Source organism: Scyliorhinus torazame, chromosome 13, assembly GCF_047496885.1.
Source record: "Scyliorhinus torazame isolate Kashiwa2021f chromosome 13, sScyTor2.1, whole genome shotgun sequence".
Taxonomy (NCBI): domain Eukaryota; kingdom Metazoa; phylum Chordata; class Chondrichthyes; order Carcharhiniformes; family Scyliorhinidae; genus Scyliorhinus; species Scyliorhinus torazame.
Window position 1 is genome coordinate 84732802 of NC_092719.1, and position 22132 is coordinate 84754933.

At 55.2% G+C, this 22132-nt stretch overlaps 1 protein-coding gene across 2 annotated transcripts in view; it reads right to left on the minus strand.

The window, feature by feature from the left end:
- Positions 1–22132, minus strand: part of hal (histidine ammonia-lyase) — a 118844-nt gene that overhangs the window by 65442 nt on the left and 31270 nt on the right. The window contains exons 9-11 of one of the 2 annotated variants that reach the window (XM_072471928.1): positions 20815–20954; positions 1500–1547; positions 99–246 (exon numbers count right to left, since the gene is read on the minus strand). In XM_072471928.1, the coding sequence (XP_072328029.1) occupies positions 99–246; positions 1500–1547; positions 20815–20954 (336 nt within the window). The remainder of the gene's footprint in view (positions 1–98; positions 247–1499; positions 1548–20814; positions 20955–22132) is intronic. The other variant, XM_072471929.1, reaches the window with a different exon arrangement.

Here is a 22132-nt window from a genome sequence, read left to right on the forward strand (position 1 = left end):
AGGATGGTGGTCAAGGTTATCTCCATGTGTGTGTACTGTGTGACCAAAGAAATCAAACACCACTGTTAAATGTGTAGTAGCCCCCAGTAAGCACTCACCACTGTCAAATGCTCTGGTTGTGCCTTTCAGAACCTCCAGTGTAAGAGCTGCTATAATGTCTGCCTGTTGAGCAACCGCTGTTGCTCTCTCCACGGCCTCGGCTCCCAACGATGTGATCATCTGAGTCCCGTTGATCAAAGCTAGTCCCTGTGTGATCAAACAGAACACCCAATACTCTAATACATACACCATCACTGGGGAATGTGGTTCAGCAACCTCACACCACAAGACAACCAATACAACAGGAAAGAACAAATTGAGAATTGTTTGAATGGCCAGAGACATGGGGTGCACAATTTAATGGCCGCGTCACGCTTGAGTGAGAGTACGAAGCAGCAATTAGATTGCGGGAGAGGCCAGAATTGGGAAATGCACCGGGTGCCGATCGGTTTGTGACCTAATCGGCCCGTCCCGGTTGGCAAGAACCCAATCCTGCCACGGCGTGGCGAGAAATCAATAATCACCAATTAAAGCCAATCTATATAGTTATGTGTTATTGATAAACAGTTACTGCTTAACCATACAAGCCTCTAGACCTCTACATTAGACAACATACAACACAACATGGTGGCATCTCACATCAACAAAACTACAAAAATATTTCATTGCTGTAAAGTGCTTTGAGGTGCCCTGTGTTTGTGAAAGATGCTATATGAATGCAGATTCTTTCTTTAAACAACCCAGAGCTGATCAGAAAAGACTTATACACACAGATAGTGGGCTGGATTCTCCGCAGCCCCACGCCAAAATTGCGTTTGGTGCGGACGCGGAAAATCGACTTTTACGCCCGAATCGGGCCCGGCACCCCTCCGGTCCCCCGAGAATCGCTCGCCCGCGATTCACACCGCGCGGCTGGGGGGGGGCATTTCCAGAAGACCTCCCAGCGATGCTCCGGTCCCGACTGGCCGGGTTCCCAACGGCGTAGTTCTAACCACGTCTGGCCGGTCGGGACTCTCGCGCAGCGGCTGCGGCCTGATGGATGACCGGGGCTGTGATCGGGCAGGTCAGGTGAAGCGGCGCAGGGCGATCGGGGGGACCTTCTTTCTTGCTGATGGTCCACGGTGTGAGTCCGTCATGGCGCTCGGCTCGGCCGCTGGAGATCGCCGTCATGCACGGACTCGGAACCGGAAGTGCAGGGGCCCGTATCTGCAGCCAAAGCTGTGTGAAGCTACCCGGATCCCTGGCCTATGACATTCCCAAAGGAGAATCTGGCCTGTGGCCCCCTGCAGGGAAGGGAAATGCTCTATATTTTCCAGGAAAGTCTGGAGTAAAACGCCAGCGTAAAAATGCTGGCGTGGGGACATAGTCCCATTTTTGTAGAATCCAGCCCATGGTTGCTCACAAAAATAGTGCCAGTTATAGAAAGAAAGATCAGCTGGAGATACAAATGCTGGAATTACCTCTTTCGGTTTGAGTGATACAGGTTTCAGTCCATGAGCTTGTAAAACCTAAAGAGAAAATGTTTTATTATTGCACCAGATATTTCCAAGTGATATGTTAAACAGAACACAAATCAAAATTCATGGCCTTGAGGAATATTTAACAAGCTGCTGCTATTGAGTTGAATTCTGTACATTAATGCCTTAAATCCACACAAACCTGTGGAAAATGCAGATTTGATTCAGACTGAATATTTGTTCAGAAGGGGAGGTATCCTGCATAATCAGGTCCTGAAGCTGAAGGCAGTGATTCCAGTGATACGGAATAGTTTTTGTGGTAGTATGCATTAGAGCGCTACAGTTTTATTGACTCGAGCCCCGCTCAGTTACCAAGGAGTCCAATCTAAGAGGGTCGAAGTCCGTTTAATTGTCTGCTCAGAACTTCCAGGAATTTTGCAGGTCAGATTTCTTTTTGCGAGTGTCACAGACTGGATTCTCTCTCGGGAATGTCACAGGCCAGATTCTCTTTTGGGAATGTTGCAGACCAGATTCTCTTTTGGGAATGTTGCAGACCAAATTCTCTTTTGGAATGTCGCAGGCCAGATTCTCCTTTGGAAATGTCACAGGCCAGATTCTCCTTTGGGAATGTCACTGACCAGATTCTCCTTTGGGAATGTCGCAGACCAGATTCTCCTTTGGGAATGTCGCAGGCCAGATTCTCTCTCGGGAATGTCGCAGGCCAGATTCTCCTTTGGGAATGTCGCAGGCCAGATTCTCTCTCGGGAATGTCGCAGGCCAGATTCTCTTTTTGGAATGTCACTGACCAGATTCTCTTTTTGGAATGTCGCAGACCAGATTCTCCTTTGGGAATGTCGCAGGCCAGATTCTCTCTCGGGAATGTCACAGGCCAGATTCTCTCTCGGGAATGTCACAGGCCAGATTCTCTTTTGGGAATGTTGCAGACCAGATTCTCTTTTGGAATGTCGCAGGCCAGATTCTCCTTTGGGAATGTCGCAGCCAGATTCTGTTTTGGGAATGTCACTGACGAGATTCTGTTTTGGGAATGTCACTGACCAGATTCTTTTTTTGGAATGTCGCAGGCCAGATTCTCCTTTGGGAATGTCGCAGGCCAGATTCTCCTTTGGGAAAGTCGTAGGCCAGATTTTCTTTTGGGAATGTCACTGACCAGACTCTCCTTTGGAAATATCTCAGGCCAGACTTTATTTTGGGAATGTCTCAGGCCAGATTTTCATCTGAGAATGTCACAGGCCAAATTCTATTTAGGTAATATCACAGGTCTGATTTTATTTTGGGAATGTCTCAATCCAAATTTTCTTTCGGTAATGTCACAGGCCAGGTTTTCTTTTGGGAATGTCATAGGCCAGATTCTCTTTTGCGAATGTTGTTGGCTACATTTTCTGTTGGGAATGTCACAGGCCATTTTCTCTTTGGGAATGTCGCAGGCCAGATTTTCTTTGGGGAACGTCTCAAGCCAAATTTTCTTTTGGGAATGTCACAGGCCAGCAATTTGTTTGGGAGTGTCACTGGCCAGATTTTCTTTGGGAATATTGCAGGCCAGATTTTCTTTTGGGAATGTCACAGGCCTGATTTTCTTTTGGGAATGTCGCAGGTCAGATTTTATTTTTGCCATCTTATTACTGAGGCACAAAGCACCGACTGCAGAAATTTGAGCAGTGATTTTAACTTGGACTCACTGAGGGGAATGGGGCCGCAGGCAGTTAAAATAGTCGCCCGGTCTCCCTGACACATTCCTGCCACCATTTGAACAGCCATGATTTTGGCAGTATCCGGTTGACCACCACAGTCAAGGGGCGTTGATAATATTTAATTGTCAGTATCCAGTGATGACATTCAGGCTCCCGTGCGTCTGCTGACCACAGAAGTAATGTTTGTAGGAGAAGATAAAATGTAGGTTTTTGACCAAAGGTACCCCCCCATCACCCACCCACCCCCACACATGCGCCCATCCCACCACCACCATCACCTCCTTCACCCCCGCCAGCTTCCCCATCACCCTGAGATTAACACTGAGAATCCAATGACAACAAAGCACAGCATGTTTGAAGAGTGGAGGTGGTGGAGGTGTGTATTTGAAGAGTCCGAGATGTCTTGGCCTTCATATAGAGCCAAGACTAGGGTTTCAAAATAAAAGGAGAAGTTAGGTTTCCTGGATACAGCCTCAGTAAGGGAGGAGGTGTGGAAGAAATACTAGTTCAGGTAGAAGCCATGAACATTAGCAGGTTAGATTCACCAGAAGTAAACTGTAATAGGGGCTGGCTACACGTGGGGGAGTCGTGAAGCTTTTCTTCATTTTTTAAGGGATGTGAGCTTTGCTGGCTAGGCCAGTATTTCATTACAATCCTTAATTGTCCGTTGAGGAGGTGGTGGTGAGCTGCCTTCTTGAACCACTGCAGCCCCTGGGGTCTTGGTACACCCACTGTGCTGTTAGGGAGAGTGTTCCAGGATTTGTGACAGTGAAGGAATGGCCAATATATTTCCAAGTCAGGATGGCGAAACACAGAAACATAGAAAATAGGAGCAGGGTAGGCCAGGCAGCCCTATGAGCCTCCTCCGCCATTCAACATTTAACAGCAGAGCACTTGAAAAACAGTGGCAGGATCTGACAGAGTCAGCATGGATTTACAATGGAAAATCATGCTTGACAAATCTACTGGAATTTTTGAGGATGTAACTAGTAGAGTTGATGGGAAGAAGCCAGTGGATGTTGTTTATTTGGACTTTCAGAAGGTTTTTGACAGGTCCCATCTCGGAGGTAGATTAGCTCAGTTGGTTGGTTAGTGGTGCAGAGCAATGTCAACAACACGGGTTCAACCCCCATACCGGCTGAGGTTACCAATGAAGGCCCTGCCTTCTCAATCTTGTCCCTCACCTGAGGTGTGGTGACCCTCAGGTTAAATCACCACCAGTCAGCTCTCCCCCTCAAAGGGGAAAGCAGTCTTCTATGGCGACTTTCACATAAGAGATTAGTGTGTAAAATTAAAGTACATGGGATTGGGGGAAGTGTATTGAGATGGAGAGAAAACTGGTTGGCAGACAGGAAACAAAGAGTAGGAATTAGAACAAAGAAAAAAGAACAAAGAAAAGTACAGCACAGGAACAGGCCCTTCGGCCCTCCAAGCCTGTGCCGACCATGCTGCCCGTCTAAACTAAAATCTTCCACACTTCCGGGGTCCGTATCCCTCTATTCCCATCCTATTCATGTGTGGCGACCAGAATTGAACACTATACTTCAAGTGTGGCCTAACTAAGGTTCTATACAGCTGCAACATGACTTGCCAATTTTTATACTCAATGCCCCGGCCAATGAAGGCAAGCATGCCGTATGCCTTCTTGACTACCGTCTCCATCTGTGTTGTCCCTTTCAGGAACCTGTGGACATGTACACCTAGATCTCTCTGACTGTCAATACTGTTGAGGGTTCTACCATTCACTGTACATCCCCTACCTGCATTAGACCTTCCAAAATGCATTACCTCACATTTGTCCGGATTAAACTCCATCTGCCACTCTCCGCCCAAGTCTCCAAACGATCAAAGGTAGTAATCTCAGGATTGCTACCAGTGCCACGTGATAGTCAGAGTAGGAATGACAGGATAGCTAGGATGAATACGTGGCTTGAGAGATGGTGCAAGAGGGAGGGTTTCAAATTCCTGGGACATTGGGACCGATTCTGGGGGAGGTGGGACCTGTACAAATCGGACGGTCTGCATCTGGGTGGGACCGGAACCAATGTTCCCGGGGGGTGTTTGCTAGTGCAGTTGGGGAGGGTTTAAACTAATGTGCCAGGGGGATGGGAACCGATGTAGGAAGTCAGTGGGGACAGAAACAAAAGGCAGGAAGGGAGAGTGTGTAAAGCATGACCAGAGAAAGCAGGGCAGAGAGCAAGGAAGGTCTACATTAAACTGCATTTATTTCAATGCAAGGGGCCTGACGGGCAAAGCGGATGAACTCAGGGCATGGACGGGCACATGGGACTGGGATATTATAGCTATGACTGAAACATGGCTAAGGGAGGGGCAGGACTGGCAGCTCAATGTTCCGGGGTACAGATGCTATAGAAAGGATAGTACAGGAGGTAAGAGAGGAGGAGGAGTGGCGTTTTTGATTAGGGAGAACATCACGGCAGTACTTAGAGGGGATATATCCGAGGGTTCGCCCACTGAGTCTATATGGGTGGAACTGAAAAATACGAAGGGAGAGATCACCTTGGTAGGACTGTACTACAGGCCCCCAAATAGTCAGCGGGAAATTGAGGAGCAAATATGTAAGGAGATTACAGATAGCTGCAAGAATAATAGGGTGGTAGTAGTAGGGGACTTTAACTTTCCCAACATTGACTGGGACAGCCATAGCATTAGGGGCTTGGATGGAGGGAAATTTGTTGAGTGTATTCAGGAGGAATTTCTCATTCAGTATGTGGATGGACCGACTAGAGAGGGGGCAAAACTTGACCTCGTCTTGGGAAATAAGGAAGGGCAAGTGACAGAAGTGCTAGTGAGGGATCACTTTGGGACAAGTGACCATAATTCCATTAGTTTTAAGATAGCTATGGAGAATGATAGGTCTGGCCCAAGAGTTAAAATTCTTAATTGGGGCAAGGCCAATTTTGATGGTATCAGACAGGAACTTGCAGAGGTAGATTAGGGGAGACTGTTGGCAGGCAAAGGGACGGCTGGTAAATGGGAGGCTTTTAAAAATGTGTTAACCAGGGTGCAGGGTAAGCACATTCCCTTTAGAGTGAAGGGCAAGGCTGGTAGAAGTAGGGAACCCTGGATGACTCGAGATATTGAGACTCTGGTCAAAAAGAAGAAGGAGGCATATGACGTACATAAGCAACTGGGATCAAGTAGATCCCTTGAAGAGTATAGAGATTGTCGAAATAGAGTTAAGAGGGAAATCAGGAGGGCAAAAAGGGGACATGAAATTGCTTTGGCAAATAATGCAAGGGAGAATCCAAAGAGATTCTACAGATACATAAAGGGGAAAAGAGTAACTCGGGACAGAGTCGGGCCTCTTAAGGATCAACAAGGACATCTATGTGCAGAGCCACAAGAGTTGGGTGAGATCCTGAATGAATATTTCTCATCGGTATTCACGGTGGAGAAAGGCATGGATGTTAGGAAACTAAGGGAAATAAATAGTGATGTCTTGAGAAGTGTGCATATTACAGAGGAGGAGGTGCTGGAAGTCTTAAAGCGCATCAAGGTAGATAAATCCCCGGGACCTGATGAAATGTATCCCAGGATGTTGTGGGAGGCTAGGGAGGAAATTGAGGGTCCCCTAACCGAGATATTTGAATCATCGGCAGCCACAGGTGAGGTGCCTGAAGATTGGAGAGTGGCGAATGTTGTGCCCTTGTTTAAGAAGGGCAGCAGGGAAAAGCCTGGGAACTACAGACCGGTGAGCCTAACGTCTGTAGTAGGTAAGTTGCTAGAAGGTATTCTGAGAGACAGGATCTACAAGCATTTAGAGAGGCAAGGACTGATTCGGGGCAGTCAGCATGGCTTTGTGCGTGGAAAATCATGTCTCACAAATTTGATTGAGTTTTTTGAGGGAGTGACCAAGAAGGTAGATGAGGGCAGTGCAGTAGACGTTGTCTACATGGACTTTAGCAAAGCCTTTGACAAGGTACCGCATGGTAGGTTGTTGCAGAAGGTTAAAGCTCACGGGATCCAGGGTGAGGTTGCCAATTGGATTCAAAATTGGCTGGACGACAGAAGGCAGAGGGTGGTTGTAGAGGGTTGTTTTTCAAACTGGAGGCCTGTGACCAGTGGTGTGCCTCAGGGATCGGTGCTGGGTCCACTGTTATTTGTGATTTATATTAATGATTTGGATGAGAATTTAGGAGGCATGGTTAGTAAGTTTGCAGATGACACCAAGATTGGTGGCACAGTGGATAGTGAAGAAGGTTATCTAGGATTGCAACGGGATCTTGATCAATTAGGCCAGTGGGCCGACGAATGGCAGATGGAGTTTAATTTAGATAAATGTGAGGTGATGCATTTTGGCAGATCGAATCAGGCCAGGACCTACTCAGTTAATGGTATGGCGTTGGGGAGAGTTATAGAACAAAGAGATCTAGGAGTACAGGTTCATAGCTCCTTGAAGGTGGAGTCGCAGGTGGACAGGGTGGTGAAGAAGGCATTCGGCATGCTTGGTTTCATTGGTCAGAACATTGAATACAGGAGTTGGGACGTCTTGTTGAAGTTGTACAAGACATTGGTACGGCCACACTTGGAATACTGTGTGCAGTTCTGGTCACCCTATTATAGAAAGGATATTATTAAACTAGAAAGAGTGCAGAAAATATTTACTAGGATGTTGCCGGGACTTGATGGTTTGAGTTATAAGGAGAGGCTGGATAGACTGGGACTTTTTTCCCTGGAGCGTAGGAGGCTTAGGGGTGATCTTATAGAGGTCTATAAAATAATGAGGGGCATAGATAAGGTAGATAGTCAACATCTTTTCCCAAAGGTAGGGGAGTCTAAAACTAGAGGGCATAGGTTTAAGGTGAGAGGGGAGAGATTCAGAAGGGCCCAGAGGGGCAATTTCTTCACTCAGAGGGTAGTGAGTGTCTGGAATGGGCTGCCAGAGGTAGTAGTAGAGGCGGGTACAATTGTGTCTTTCAAAAAGCATTTAGATAGTTACATGGGTAAGATGGGTATAGAGGGTTATGGGCCAAGTGCGGGCAACTGGGACTAGCTTAATGGTAAAAACTGGGCGGCATGGACTGGTTGGGCCGAAGGGCCTGTTTCCATGCTGTAAACTTCTATGATTCTATGATCTAAATCCTGCTGTATCCTCTGACAGTCCTCATCGCTATCCGCAATTCCACCAACCTTTGTGTCGTCCGCAAACTTACTAATCAGACCAGTTACATTTTCCTCCAAATCATTTTATATATACTACAAACAGCAAAGGTCCCAGCACTGATCCCTACGGAACACCACTAGTCACTGCCCTCCAATCAGAAAAGCACTCTTCCATTGCTACTCTCTGCCTTCTTTGACCTAGCCAGTTCTGTATCCATCTTGCCAGCTCACCTCTGATCCCGTGAATTAGCGGGTCTTTTTCAAATTGGCAGGCACTGACTAGTGGGCTACCGCAGGGGTCGGTGCTGGGACCTCAGCTATTCACAATATATATTAATGATTTAGATGAGGGAACTAAATGTAATATCTCCAAATTTACAGATGACACAAAACTGGGTGGGAAGGTGAGCTGTGAGGTGGATGCAGAGATCCTTCAGTGTGATTTGGACAAGTTGAGTGAGTGGGCAAATGAATGGCAGATGCAGTATAATGTGGATAAATGCAGATGATTATCTGAATGGCTATAAATTAAGAGAGGGCAATGGTAATGAGACCTGGGTGTCCTTGTACACTAGTCACTGAAGGTAAGCATACAGGGGCAGCAGGTGGTAAAGAAGGCAAATAGTATGTTGGCCGTCATAGTGAGAGGATTCGAGTACAGGAGCAGAGATGTGTTGCTGGAATTATACAGGGCCGTGGTGAGGTCACACCCAGAATATTGTGTGCAGTTTTGGTCTTCTTATCTGAGGAAGGATGTTCTTGCTATACAGGGAGTGCAGTGAAGGTTTACCAGACTGAATCCTGGATGATGGGGCTGGCCTATGAGGAGAGATTGAATCGGTTAGGATTGTATTCGCTGGAGTTCAGAAGAATGAGGGGAATCTCATAAAAACCTATTAAATTCCAGCAGGACTAGGCAGGGTAGTTGCAGGAAGGATGTTCCCGATGATGGGTGTGTCCAGGACCAGGGGTTACAGTCTACGGATACAGGTTAGACAGTTTAGGACGGAGATGAGGAGAAATTTCTTCACCCAGAGAATGGTCGGCCTGTGAAATTCGTTACCACAGAAAGCAGATGAAGGCTAAAAATTGTATGTTTTCAAGAAGGAGTTAGATATAGCACTTGGTTACTGGGTCGTTTGATCAGCCATGATCATAATGAATGGGGGAGCATGCTGGAAAGGCCGGATGGCCTACTTCTGCTCCTGTTTTCTATGATCATGGCTGATCCTCTATCTCAAAACCATGAGGGTTCTCCCCATACCCATTGACATATTTGGAGTCTAGAAATCCAGTGGCCTTGTGGGGAACTTTCAGGTGGTGGTATTTCCCTGTGTCTGCTGACCTTGTCCTTCTAGATGGTGGCATTTGTGGGTGTGGAAGATGCTGTCAAGGAGACTTGGCGAGTTCCTGTAGTGCACCTTGTAGATGGTACATACGGCTGCCACTGTGTGTCAGTGGTGGAGGGAGTGAATGTTTAACATGGTGAATGGGGTGGCAATCAAGTGGGATGCTTTGCCCTGGATGGTTTCAAGTTTCATGAGTGTTGATAGAGGTACACAGCTTCAGGCAAGTGGAGAGCATTCCCTCGCTCCTGACTTGTGCCTATTAGATGGTAGACAAATTTTAGGGCATCAATAATGATTGTGCTTAGAAATGTTTTAATTCATTTTTACGGGACGTGGGCTCAGCTAGCTGAGCCAGCAGTTATTGCCCATCCCTAATTGCCCTTGAGAAAGTACTGGTGAGCTGCCTTCCTTAACTGCTGCAGTCCCCGAGGTGTAGGTACACTCACTGTGCTGTCAGAGAGGAAGCTCCAGGATTTTGACCCAGCAACAGTGAAGGAACAGTGATATATTTCCAAGTAAGGATGGTGAGTGACTTGCAGGGGAATGTCCAGGTGGTTGTGTTTGCAAGCTGCCCTTGTCCTTCTAGATGTTAGGGATCGTGGGTTTGGAAGGTGCTGTCTAAGGAATCTTGGTGAATTCCGACAGTGCATCTTGTAGAGGATACATACTGCTGCTACTACGGTGGTGGAGGGAGTGAATACTGGTGGAAAGGGTAGCAACCAGTGAGCTGCTTTGTCCTGGATGGTATAGAGTTTCTTGGAGCTGCACTCATCCAGGTAAGTGGGAAGTATTCCATTGTGCCTTAGAGATGGTGGACAAGCTTTGGGGGCTCAGGAGGTGAGTTACCCGCAACAGGGAACGTGGGTGGAGAATGGGGCATCAGACCCGCGATCGGGTCCGACGCCTTCCGGGGACCGGTCGACGCGGCGCCGGTCGGGGGCCATTGAAAGAGGCCCCCGCGGCGATTCTCCGCCGACAACTGGCAGACAACCGGCGGGCACTCGGAGTGGCGGCTGCGGACACAGTCCGCAGCCACCCTGGTGGGGGCAGGGGGATCTGTCACCGGGGGGGGGGCCTCCAGGATGGACAGGCTCGCGATAGGGGTCATGCGGCGACCCGCGGCCGGAATTGCAGTGCCCCGTATCGGCAGCTGGAGCTGCGTGGACTACTCCTGGACCCTGCTAGCCCCCTTCAAAATGGAGAATCACCAGGAAAGTCCAGAGTGATTCGCGCCCGTTTTCTCACGGGCGTGGGGACACAGCCCCATTATCAGAGAATTCCGCCCAGGATTCCTAGCCTCTGACCCACAGTATTAATATGGCTAATCCAGTTCAGTTTTTAATCAATGGTATCCCCCCAGGATGTTGATAGTGGGGGATTCAGTGATGGTAATGACATTGGTTGTCCAGGGACGATGGTTTGATTCACTCTTATTGGAGATGGTCATTGCCTGGCACTTGTGTGACACAATGTAACTTGTCACTTGTCAACCCAAGCCTGGATATAGTCCAGGCCTTGCTGCATTTGGACAGGGACTGCTTCATTATCTGAGGAATTGTGAATGGTCCATTGTGCAGTCATCACTTCTGAACTGATTGAAGGAAGGGTATTGATGAAGCACATTCCCTTGAGGAACTCCTGCAGCAATGTCTTGGACTCAATGATCACAAAGAACCACAACCATCTTCTTTTGTTCCAGGTATGACTCCAGTTAGTGGAAGGTTTTCCCCCTGATTCCCATTGACTCCAGTTTTGCCCGGTCTCCTTGATGCCATACACGGTCAAATGCTGCCTTGATGTCAAGGGCAGTCACTCTCACATCACCTCTGGCGTTCAGCCCCTTTGTCCATGTTTGAACCAAGGTTGTAATGAGGTCAGGAGCTGAATCCAAACTGAACACAAGTGAGCAGGTTATTGCTGAGTATGTGTCGCTTGGTAGCACTGTTGATGATACTACCATCACTTTGCTGATGATGGAGAGTAGACCGATAGGGTGGTAATTGGCCAGGTTGGATATGCCCTCTTTTTGTGGGCAGGAAATATTTGGGCAATTTTCCACATTGCCGGGTAGATGCCCGAATTGTAGTAGTACTGGAACAGCTTGGCTAGGGGCACGGCAAGATCTGGAGCACAAGTCTTCAGTACTACTGCTGGAATATTGTCAGTATCCATAGGCGTTTCAGTATCCAGAGCCGTCAGCCATTTCTTGATATCACGTGGAGTGAATCGAATTAGCTGAAGACTGACACCTGTGATAATGGGGGCTTCTGGAGGAGACGGAGATGGATCATCCACTTGGCACTTCTACATGAAGATTATTGCAAATGCTTCAGCCTTGTCTTTGGCATTGATGTTTCGTTCCCCCACCATTGAGGATGGGTGTATTTGTGGAGCCTCCTGCTCCAGTGAGTTGTTCACCACCATTCATGACTGAACATACCAGGACTGCAGAGCTGAGATCTGGGGCGGGATTCTCTGTGATCGGCGCGATGTCCGCCGCCCGATGCCAAAAACGGCGCAAATCAGTCCGGCATCGCGCCGCCCCAAAGGTGCGGAATTTTCCACATCTTGAGGGGCCGAGCCCTTACCTAGAGGGGCTAGGCCCGCGCCGGACTGATTTCCACCCCGCCAGCTGGCGGGAAAGGCCTTTGGTGCCCCGCCAGCTGGCGCGGAAATGACTTTGCCGGGCGGCACGTGCGCAGGAGCGTCAGCGGATGCTCACGGCATCCCCGCGCATGCGCAGTGGAGGGGGTCTCTTCCGCCTCTGCCATAGTGGAGACCATGGTGAAGGCGGAAGGAAAAGAGTGCCATCACGGCACAGGCCTGCCCGCGGATCGGTGGGCCCCGATCGCGGGCAAGGCCACCGTGGGGGCACCCCCCGTGGCCAGATCGCCCCGCACCCCCCCCCACCCCAGGACCCCGGAGCCCGCCCGCGCCGCCGTGTCCTGCTGTCCCAAAGGTGGTTCAATCCACACCGGCTGGCGTGGGTTGACAGCGGCGGGACTTCGGCCCATCGCGGGCCGGAGAATCGCCGGGGGGGGGGCCCGCCAACCGGCACGGCGCGATTCCCGCCCCCCGCCGAATATTCGGTGCCGGAGAATTCGGCAATCGGCGGGGCGGGATTCACGCCAGCCCCCGGCGATTCTCCGACCCGGCAGGGGGTCGGAGAATCCCGCCCCAGATCTGTTGGTTGTGGAATTGCTTAGCTTTGTCTATCACTTCCTGCTGCCATTGTTTCCACGCAAGTATTCCCACGTTGTAGCTTCACCCAGTTGCTGTTATCTCATGTTGTAGCTCTACCTCTGCCTGAAATAGTTTCAGCTTTGCCGAGTGACAAGGAATATGGGGCGAAATTTTCCATTATCGGCGGAAAGTCCGCCGATCGGCGCAAAAAACGGCGCAAATCCCACTTGCGTCACGTCATAAAAATGGGCCGATAGTCTGCGGCCCGAAATGGGCTAGCAGCGACGTAACGGGATCCGCGCTTGCGCAGTGGTTCACGCCGTGCAGCGTCATACGCGCTGCACGGCGTGACGGCTCATAAGGCCGCGCAGCTCCCCCCCACCCGACCGGAACAGCCGACCGCAACACCCGACTTGATGGCTGGCCGTCGCTCAGCCCCGAGGTTCGAGTCACGCGATGTGGAGGCGCCCCTGGACGCGGTGGAGCAGAGGAGGGACGCCCTGTATCCCGGGCACGGCCGCAGAGTTGCCCCACGCCACAGCCGGCGTCTGTGGAGGGAGGTGGCAGAGGCCGTCACCGCTGTGGCCCTAACACCACGGACAGGCACCCAGTGCCACAAGAAGGTGAACGACCTCGTCAGAGCAGGCAGGGTGAGCCTCCCCATATCCCCCATATCCCCCCTCCCCCAAATCCCCCCCTCCCCCATATCCCCCCTCCCCCATATCCCCCCTCCCCCATAACCCCCCTCCCCCATATCCCCCATATCCCCCCTCCCCCATATCCCCCCTCCCCCATATCCCCCATATCCCCCCTCCCCCATATCCCCCATATCCCCCCCTCCCCATATCCCCCATATTCCCCCCTCCCCATATCCCCCCTCCCCCATATCCCCCCCTCCCCATATCCCCCATATCCCCCCTCCCCCATATCCCCCATATTCCCCCCTCCCCCATATCCCCCCTCCCCCATATCCCCCATATTCCCCCCTCCCCCATATCCCCCCTCCCCATATCCCCCATCCCCCATATCCCCCCTCCCCCATATCCCCCCTCCCCCATATCCCCCCTCCCCCATATCCCCCATATCCCCCTCCCCCATATCCCCCTCCCCCATATCCCCCATATTCCCCCCTCCCCCATATCCCCCCTCCCCATATCCCCCATATTCCCCCCTCCCCCATATCCCCCCTCCCCCATATCCCCCCTCCCCCATATCCCCCCTCCCCCATATCCCCATATTCCCCCCTCCCCCATATCCCCCCTCCCCCATATCCCCCATATTCCCCCCTCCCCATATCCCCCCTCCCCCATATCCCCCATATCCCCCCTCCCCCATATCCCCCCCTCCCCCATATTCCCCCCTCCCCCATATCCCCCATATCCCCCCTCCCCCATATCCCCCTCCCCCATATCCCCCATATTCCCCCCTCCCCCATGTCCCCCCTCCCCCATATCCCCCATATTCCCCCCTCCCCCATATCCCCCCTCCCCATATCCCCCCTCCCCATATCCCCCCTCCCCCATATCCCCCATATCCCCCCTCCCCATATCCCCCATATTCCCCCCTCCCCCATATCCCCCCTCCCCCATATCCCCCCTCCCCCATATTCCCCCCTCCCCCATATCCCCCCTCCCCCATATCCCCCATATTCCCCCCTCCCCCATATCCCCCCTCCCCATATCCCCCATATTCCCCCCTCCCCCATATCCCCCCTCCCCCATATCCCCCATATTCTCCCCTCCCCCATATCCCCCCTCCCCCATATCCCCCCTCCCCCATATCCCCCCTCCCCCATATCCCCCATATTCCCCCCTCCCCCATATTCCCCCCTCCCCCATATCCCCCCTCCCCATATTCCCCCCTCCCCCATATCCCCCATATCCCCCCTCCCCGATATCCCCCATATCCCATATCCCCCATATCCCCCCCTCCCCCATATCCCCAAGTGAATCCAGCCCTAACCTTAACCTCTGCAATGCACGCGCAACCGATGGCGTGCATTCATATACCTGCCTAACACTGTTGCCTTTTACCCCTGCCACCACACCACCCCCCCCCCCCCCCAGGAGAAGCGCGCACACAACAATAGGGAGCATGTGAGGACTGGAGGAGGGCCCGCTGATGAGAGGCCACTGACCGTACACGAGGAAAGGGCCCTGGAACTGGCTGGCGGACCTGAGGACCGGGAGGTTGCTGATGCAGAGGTCGGGGCCCCACGAGCAAGTGAGCCACCAACAGCCCGTCCCCATATCCCCCCTCCCCTATATCCCCCTCCCCGTATCACCTGATCACTGCCTGATGTCTAACCATGCATGCTTCATTGTGTATCGCAGGACCAAACGTCCAGGCACCCATCCCCGCAGATGCAGACCGCCCGCAGGATGCCCCTCGGAGACCACAGGAGACGGAGAGACCCGCACCCTCCAGCATGCGACGCCCGCAGGATGCCCCTCGGAGACCACGGGAGACGGAGAGACCCGGACCCTCCAGCATGCGACGCCCGCAGGATGCCCCTCGGAGACCACAGGAGACGGAGAGACCCGCACCGTCCAGCATGCGACGCCCGCAGGATGCCCCTCGGAGACCACGGGAGACGGAGAGACCCGGACCCTCCAGCATGCGACGCCCGCAGGATGCCCCTCGGAGACCACAGGAGACGGAGAGACCCGCACCCTCCAGCATGCGACGCCCGCAGGATGCCCCTCGGAGACCACGGGAGACGGAGAGACCCGGACCCTCCAGCATGCGACGCCCGCAGGATGCCCCTCGCACACCACGGGAGACGGAGAGACCTGGAGCAACAGGGAGACGACACCCCCGTCACGTGCGGGAGCGACCACCCAGCGATGAGGGGGGCAGCCACAGGCCCCCGTCACATCCGAGCCAGGACACCACTACCCAGGACACCACTATCCAGGACACCCCTACCCGGGACACCACTACCCAGGACACCCCTACCCGGGACAGCACTACCCGGGACAGCACTACCCGGGACAGCACTACCCAGGACACCCCTACCTGGGAAGACGAAATACCGGACAGTGACTCAGAGTGGATGGGTGGAGACGAACCCCCACCCCAAAGTGCCATGGACTCAGAGTGGGACGAAGAGCACGACACAACGCCACTGCTGTCACCAACACCCTCCACCATCGCAGAAACACTCACCTCGGTTGGGCACTTTAGTGATGAGGCGTCTGGTACACTCACTGGTGCGCACAACACAGCCGTCCCGGTACAGCAGGTGGAGGTAGGAGCAGCAGAGGGACCGGGCGGTCGGAGGGCAGCCCAGGCCAAGCGAACATCTGCCGCCCAGATGGATCCCGGGTTCCTGCAGTTACCACACCCACACATAGATCCGATGCAACCACCGACACGGAGACGAGCGAATAGGGTGACGGGTGGCTTGCGGCGGCTGCGGTCGCAGGTGGAGGAGTCCACCCGCGTCCAGGAGCTGGGAGTGGTCCCGGTCATGCGTGCCACCCAGGCTGACACCGCACGGGTGGCGTCCGCGGTGGAGGCAATGGGTGCGACGGTGTCAGACATGGGGAACGGTTTGCGAGGCCTGGGGCCTTCCGTGCAGGCGGCGTCTGTGGCCCAGGAAATGGCTGCCCTCTCACAGGAGGCCATGAGCCAGTGCCAGCGCCAGATGGCAGAGGCGCTCAACGCCATAGCCCAGTCTCAGCAGGCCATGGCCCAGTCTCAGCAGGCCATGGCCCAGTCTCAGCAGGCCATAGCCCAGTCTCTGCAGGCCATGGCCCAGTCTCTGCAGGCCATGGCCCAGTCTCAGCAGGCCATCGCTGAGGGCATCGGCGCCAGTGGCCATGTGCGAGCTGGCGTCGCACTGTCGCAGACAGGGTTCGACAACCCCCTGGGCTCCATGGCTGCAAACCTGCAGACCCCTGTCGATACCAGCACGGGCCTCCAGGACTGGCAGCGCCAGATGTCGGGGGCGCGTCGGATGGCCAGTCCGTTCGCATCCCCCACCCATGTAGAGGCCTGGGGGCCATCGGGCACCCCGAGGGAGGAGGAGGTGGTGTGGTCCGTCCCGGCTCCCTCTGTAGGGGAGGTCCCGGTACACCGCGACACCTCGGACTCCCCCCCTTCCGTCCCAGGTGCATCGGGTGGGCAACGGGCAGGACAGGCTGGCAGCTCGCCATCCCAGTCGCCCGGGCCGCAGCCTGGCCCATCTAGGCCAGGACGCCCCAGGAAACGGCCGCCAAAGGGATCCAGTGTCAGAGGGCAGGAATCACAGGAGTCCACCTCCAGTTCTGCTGTACCGTCTGGGGAACCACGTAGACGTAGTCAAAGGGCCCGTAAGGCCAAACAATTAGACACTGAGTAAGTTGGCACGGGTGCAGGGCACAGATGAGTTTTAGGCGCTAGGGCACGTGCAAGAACTCCTTTGGTTATTAAAGTCAATGTTACACCTACCGAAGCTGCCTTTGTGCTCTGTCCAAAGTGTGCGGGCGTGTCATGTACGTTGAGCGCAAGTGTGTGTGTGAGGGGTGGTCTTACCTCAGCCCCAGGTGAGTCTGCCCCCTTCCCCCTGGGCCGCCATCAACATCCCCCGGGCAGAGGACGGGACCGTGCGCTGCAGTGTCACAGCCGCATGCAGGGATGGTCCGGGTGGATGGTGGTACTGTGGCCATGGGTCAGACATAGTCCAACGATGTAGAGCCAGGAGCTCATCGGAGGCGGGTTGTCATCATTCTCCATGGCCTGCGATAGACACGCGTCCACCCGCAACTGGGTGAGCCCGGCCCGTTGTGCCGCCGGTGGATCGGCAATTGGGGGTGGGGGGGTGGTGTGCATGCGGGTGGGGTGTGTGGGGTTGGGGAGGGGGGTGAGGGTGCTGGGTGGGTGGATGGGTGGGGGGTGTGGGTGGTCGGCTGTTGTCATGGTGTGCGGTCTGTGGCCATACTACCCGATTCCCACGCCCATCTAGTCAGTGAAGCGGGCGTCTATCAGTCTGTCCCGTGCCCGCTGGGCCAGCCGGTAACGGTGGACAGCCACCCGTCTGTGTCTACCCCGTCTGCCCTGACCATTGCCCCCATCCCCCTCATCTGGGGAGGACTGGGCCTCTTCCTGCTGCTCCTCCACTCCGCCCTCCTCTGCCTGCGGCACATCGCCCCTCTGCTGGGCTATGTTGTGCAGGACGCAGCACACCACAATGATGCGGCCGACCCTATCTGACCGATACTGGAGGGCGCCCCCAGAGAGGTCCAGGCACCTGAAACGCATCTTCAGCACGCCAAAGCACCTCTCAATCACTCCCCTTGTCGCTACATGGGCATCATTGTAGCGGTTCTCCGCCTCATTGCGTGGCCTCCGTATAGGCGTCATCAGCCACGATCGCAATGGGTAGCCCCTGTCGCCCAGCAACCAGCCCCTCAGCCGGGGATGGCGTCCCTCGTACATGCCGGGGATGGATGACCGCGACAACACGAATGAGTCGTGTACACCGCCTGGGTGACGGGCGCAGACGTGCAGGATCATCATGCGGTGGTCGCAGACCACCTGTACGTTCATCGAATAGGTCCCCTTCCTATTAGTGAACACGGCCCTGTTATCTGCAGGTGGCCGCACGGCGACGTGCATCCCATCGATCGCGCCCTGGACCATGGGGAACCCGGCAATGGCAGAGAAGCCCACGGCCCGGGCATCTTGGCTGGCCCGGTCCACGGGGAAGCGGATGTAGCGGTGCGCCATGGCATAAAGGGCATCTGTCACTGCCCGGATGCACCGATGCACCGATGTCTGCGATATGCCGGACAGGTCCCAACTCGGTGCCTGGAATGACCCCGTTGCATAAAAGTTCAGGGCCACCGTAACCTTGACGGACACGGGGAGAGGGTGTCCCCCGCCAGTGCCATGCGGTGACAGGTGTGCCAGCAGGTGGCAGATGTGTGCCACGGTTTCCCGGCTCATCCGGAGTCTCCTCCTGCATTCCCGGTCCGTGAGGTCCTGGTATGACTGCCGGGGCCGGTACACACGTGGCGCCCTCGGGTGCCTCCGTTGACGTGGGGCCGCGACGTCCTCCTCCCCCTCCTCGTCCTGTCGGTCAGGTGTCCCTCCAGCCTGGGCGGCTGCCGCCTGCCCCTCTGCGGCAGCCTGCGCCGCCTCTCTGGCACGCTCCTCCTCCTCCTCCACCTCCTCCTCCTCATCCAGGGCAACATAGACATGAGCGGCTGCCACCACGGCGGCCAACATCGCTGGATGGTCTGAAAACATGACGGCCTGGTGGGGGGGAGGGGAACGACGACATGTCATCATTGCCCATATCCCCTCCTCCCCCCAGCCAGGTGGCATGGACCGCATGGGTCCAACTGTTGGAGGCTGGCACCTGGCCAGGTGGACCAACTCATTTGCCCTCCCATCACCCACCCCAGCACGGACCCCCCCCCCAACCCCCAACCTCCACCCCGGCACGGACCCCCTCCCCAACCCCCAACCTCCACCCCGGCACGGACCCCCCCCCCCAACCTCCACCCCGGCACGGACCCCCTCCCCAACCTCCACCCCAGCACGGACCCCCCCCCAACCCCCAACCTCCATCCCGGCACGGACCCCCTCCCCAACCTCCACCCAGCACGGACCCCCCCCAACCCCCAACCTCCATCCCGGCACGGACCCCCTCCCCAACCTCCACCCCGGCACGGACCCCCTCCCCAACCTCCACCCCAGCACGGACCCCCCCCCAACCCCCAACCTCCATCCCGGCACGGACCCCCTCCCCAACCTCCACCCCGGCACGGACCCCCTCCCCAACCTCCACCCCAGCACGGACCCCCCCCCAACCCCCAACCTCCATCCCGGCACGGACCCCCTCCCCAACCTCCACCCCAGCACGGACCCCCCCCCAACCCCCAACCTCCATCCCGGCACGGACCCCCTCCCCAACCTCCACCCCGGCACGGACCCCCTCCCCAACCTCCACCCCGGCACGGACACCCCCCAACCCCCAACCTCCATCCCGGCACGGACCCCCTCCCCAACCTCCACCCCAGCACAGACCCCCCCCAACCCCCAACCTCCACCCCGGCACGGACCCCCTCCCCAACCTCCACCCCGGCACGGACCCCCTCCCCAACCTCCACCCCGGCACGGACCCCCTCCCCAACCTCCACCCCAGCACGGACCCCCCCCAACCCCCAACCTCCATCCCGGCACGGACCCCCTCCCCAACCTCCACCCCAGCACGGACCCCCCCCCCAACCCCCAACCTCCACCCCGGCACGGACCCCCTCCCCAACCTCCACCCCGGCACGGACCCCCTCCCCAACCCCCAACCTCCACCCCGGCACGGACCCCCCCCCCCAACCTCCACCCCGGCACGGACCCCCTCCCGGCACTCCCCCAGAGCCCAACCTACTCTAACCCCCCCTCCCCCCCCCCCACGGCCGCACACACACACAAGCCGAGACACACCTCTCCTCAGGCAATCAGTCTGCGGCCACGCCATTTCCTGCCCAGAGCCAACCCCCCAGGCCGTCACTCACCTCCTCGCTGGTCGGCGTGAGCCTGGAGCACCGGGTCACGCCGATGAAAAGGAGGTTTGATTCACGTCGACGTGAACGGTCATCACGTCGACGGGACTTCGGCCCATCCGGAAGGGAGAATATCGGCAGGCCGAAAATCGGCTGCCTTGCGCAGACCCGTGACATTCTCCGCGGCAGCGGCGCCATTAACGCCCCGCCGACTTTTCTCCCTTCGGAGACTTCGGCGGGGGCGGGGGCGGGATTCACGGCGGCCAACGGCCATTCTCCGACCCGGCGGGGGGTCGGAGAATGACGCCCATGATTTTCCCTACCTGTTGTACAGAGTGAGGGCCATCAAACTGTAATCATTCAGATATTGGTGGTGTGAGTAACAACGTGCCCACCAGATCCTAGTGTCATTAAATGCATTGTCAACCAATTTAATTTAAGCAAGAAGCAGAGAACTTACATATTTAGCATCAGCCCAGCCACTTTTCGGTGACCACATTTTGCCTTCGCCCATCAGTCCCAGGGCAAGGTGAGCGAGGGGAGCGAGATCCCCACTCGCCCCAACTGTTCCCTTCTCTGGGACGTAGGAGAGACAGGAAGCTACAGGAAACAGAATATGTCCATTTTAAAAATGTGTGATCACATTTCTGATGTTCCTTGTATAGTTCCCCAAGATAGCTAAAAGTCGTAGGGCGGGATTCTCCCATCGAGCGGCTAAGTGGTGACGCCGGCGTCAAAACGGGAGTGTTTTACTCCGGCGTCGGTGCCTGTTCCAGGACCCCATTCTGCGGCCCACAGGGGGCTAGCACGGGCCGCTCCAGTGCTGATCCGGCCTGACCTCGGCGCCGCTCGGTCCGCGCATGCGCAGTTCTTCCCCGCGCCGGCCCCGACGCCAAATGGCGCAGGGCTACAGGAGGCCTTGGCGCGGAGGAAAGGAGGCCCCCCCCTTCAGAGAGGCCGGCCCGCAAATCGGTGGACCCCGATCGCGGGCCAGGCCACTACGGAGGCCCCCCCGCTGGGGTCGGACCCACCTCCCCCCCCCGCACAGGCCGCCCCCGGACCCTTCAACGCCAAGGACCGCCGGCTCAGAGGAGGTTAGTACGGCGCCGGCGGGACTCGGCTTTTTGTTGACGGACCATCGGCCATCCGGGCCGGAGAATCAGCATGCCGGCCCGGGCCGGAGAGTCGGCGCATACTTCGACCGGCGTCGCGCCGACCACGCCGGCCCACACTGATCAATTACTCACAGAGTGAGCAGTTAATACCCCAACACTGATCAATTACTCATAGAGTGAGCAGTTAATACCCCAACACTGATCAATTACTCACAGAGTGAGCAGTTAATACCCCAACACTGATCAATTACTCACAGAGTGAGCAGTTAATACCCCAACACTGATCAATTACTCACAGAGTGAGCAGTTAATACCCCAACATTGATCAATTACTCACAGAGTGAGCAGTTAATACCCCAACACTGATCAATTACTCACAGAGTGAGCAGTTAATACCCCAACACTGATCAATTACTCACAGAGTGAGCAGTTAATACCCCAACACTGATCAATTACTCACAGAGTGGGCAGTTAATACCCCAACACTGATCAATTACTCACAGACTGAGCAGTTAATACCCCAACACTGATCAATTACTCACAGAGTGAGCAGTTAATACCCCAACACTGATCAATTACTCACAGAGTGAGCAGTTAATACCCCAACACTGATCAATTACTCACAGTGTGGACAGTTAATACCCCAACACTGATCAATTACTC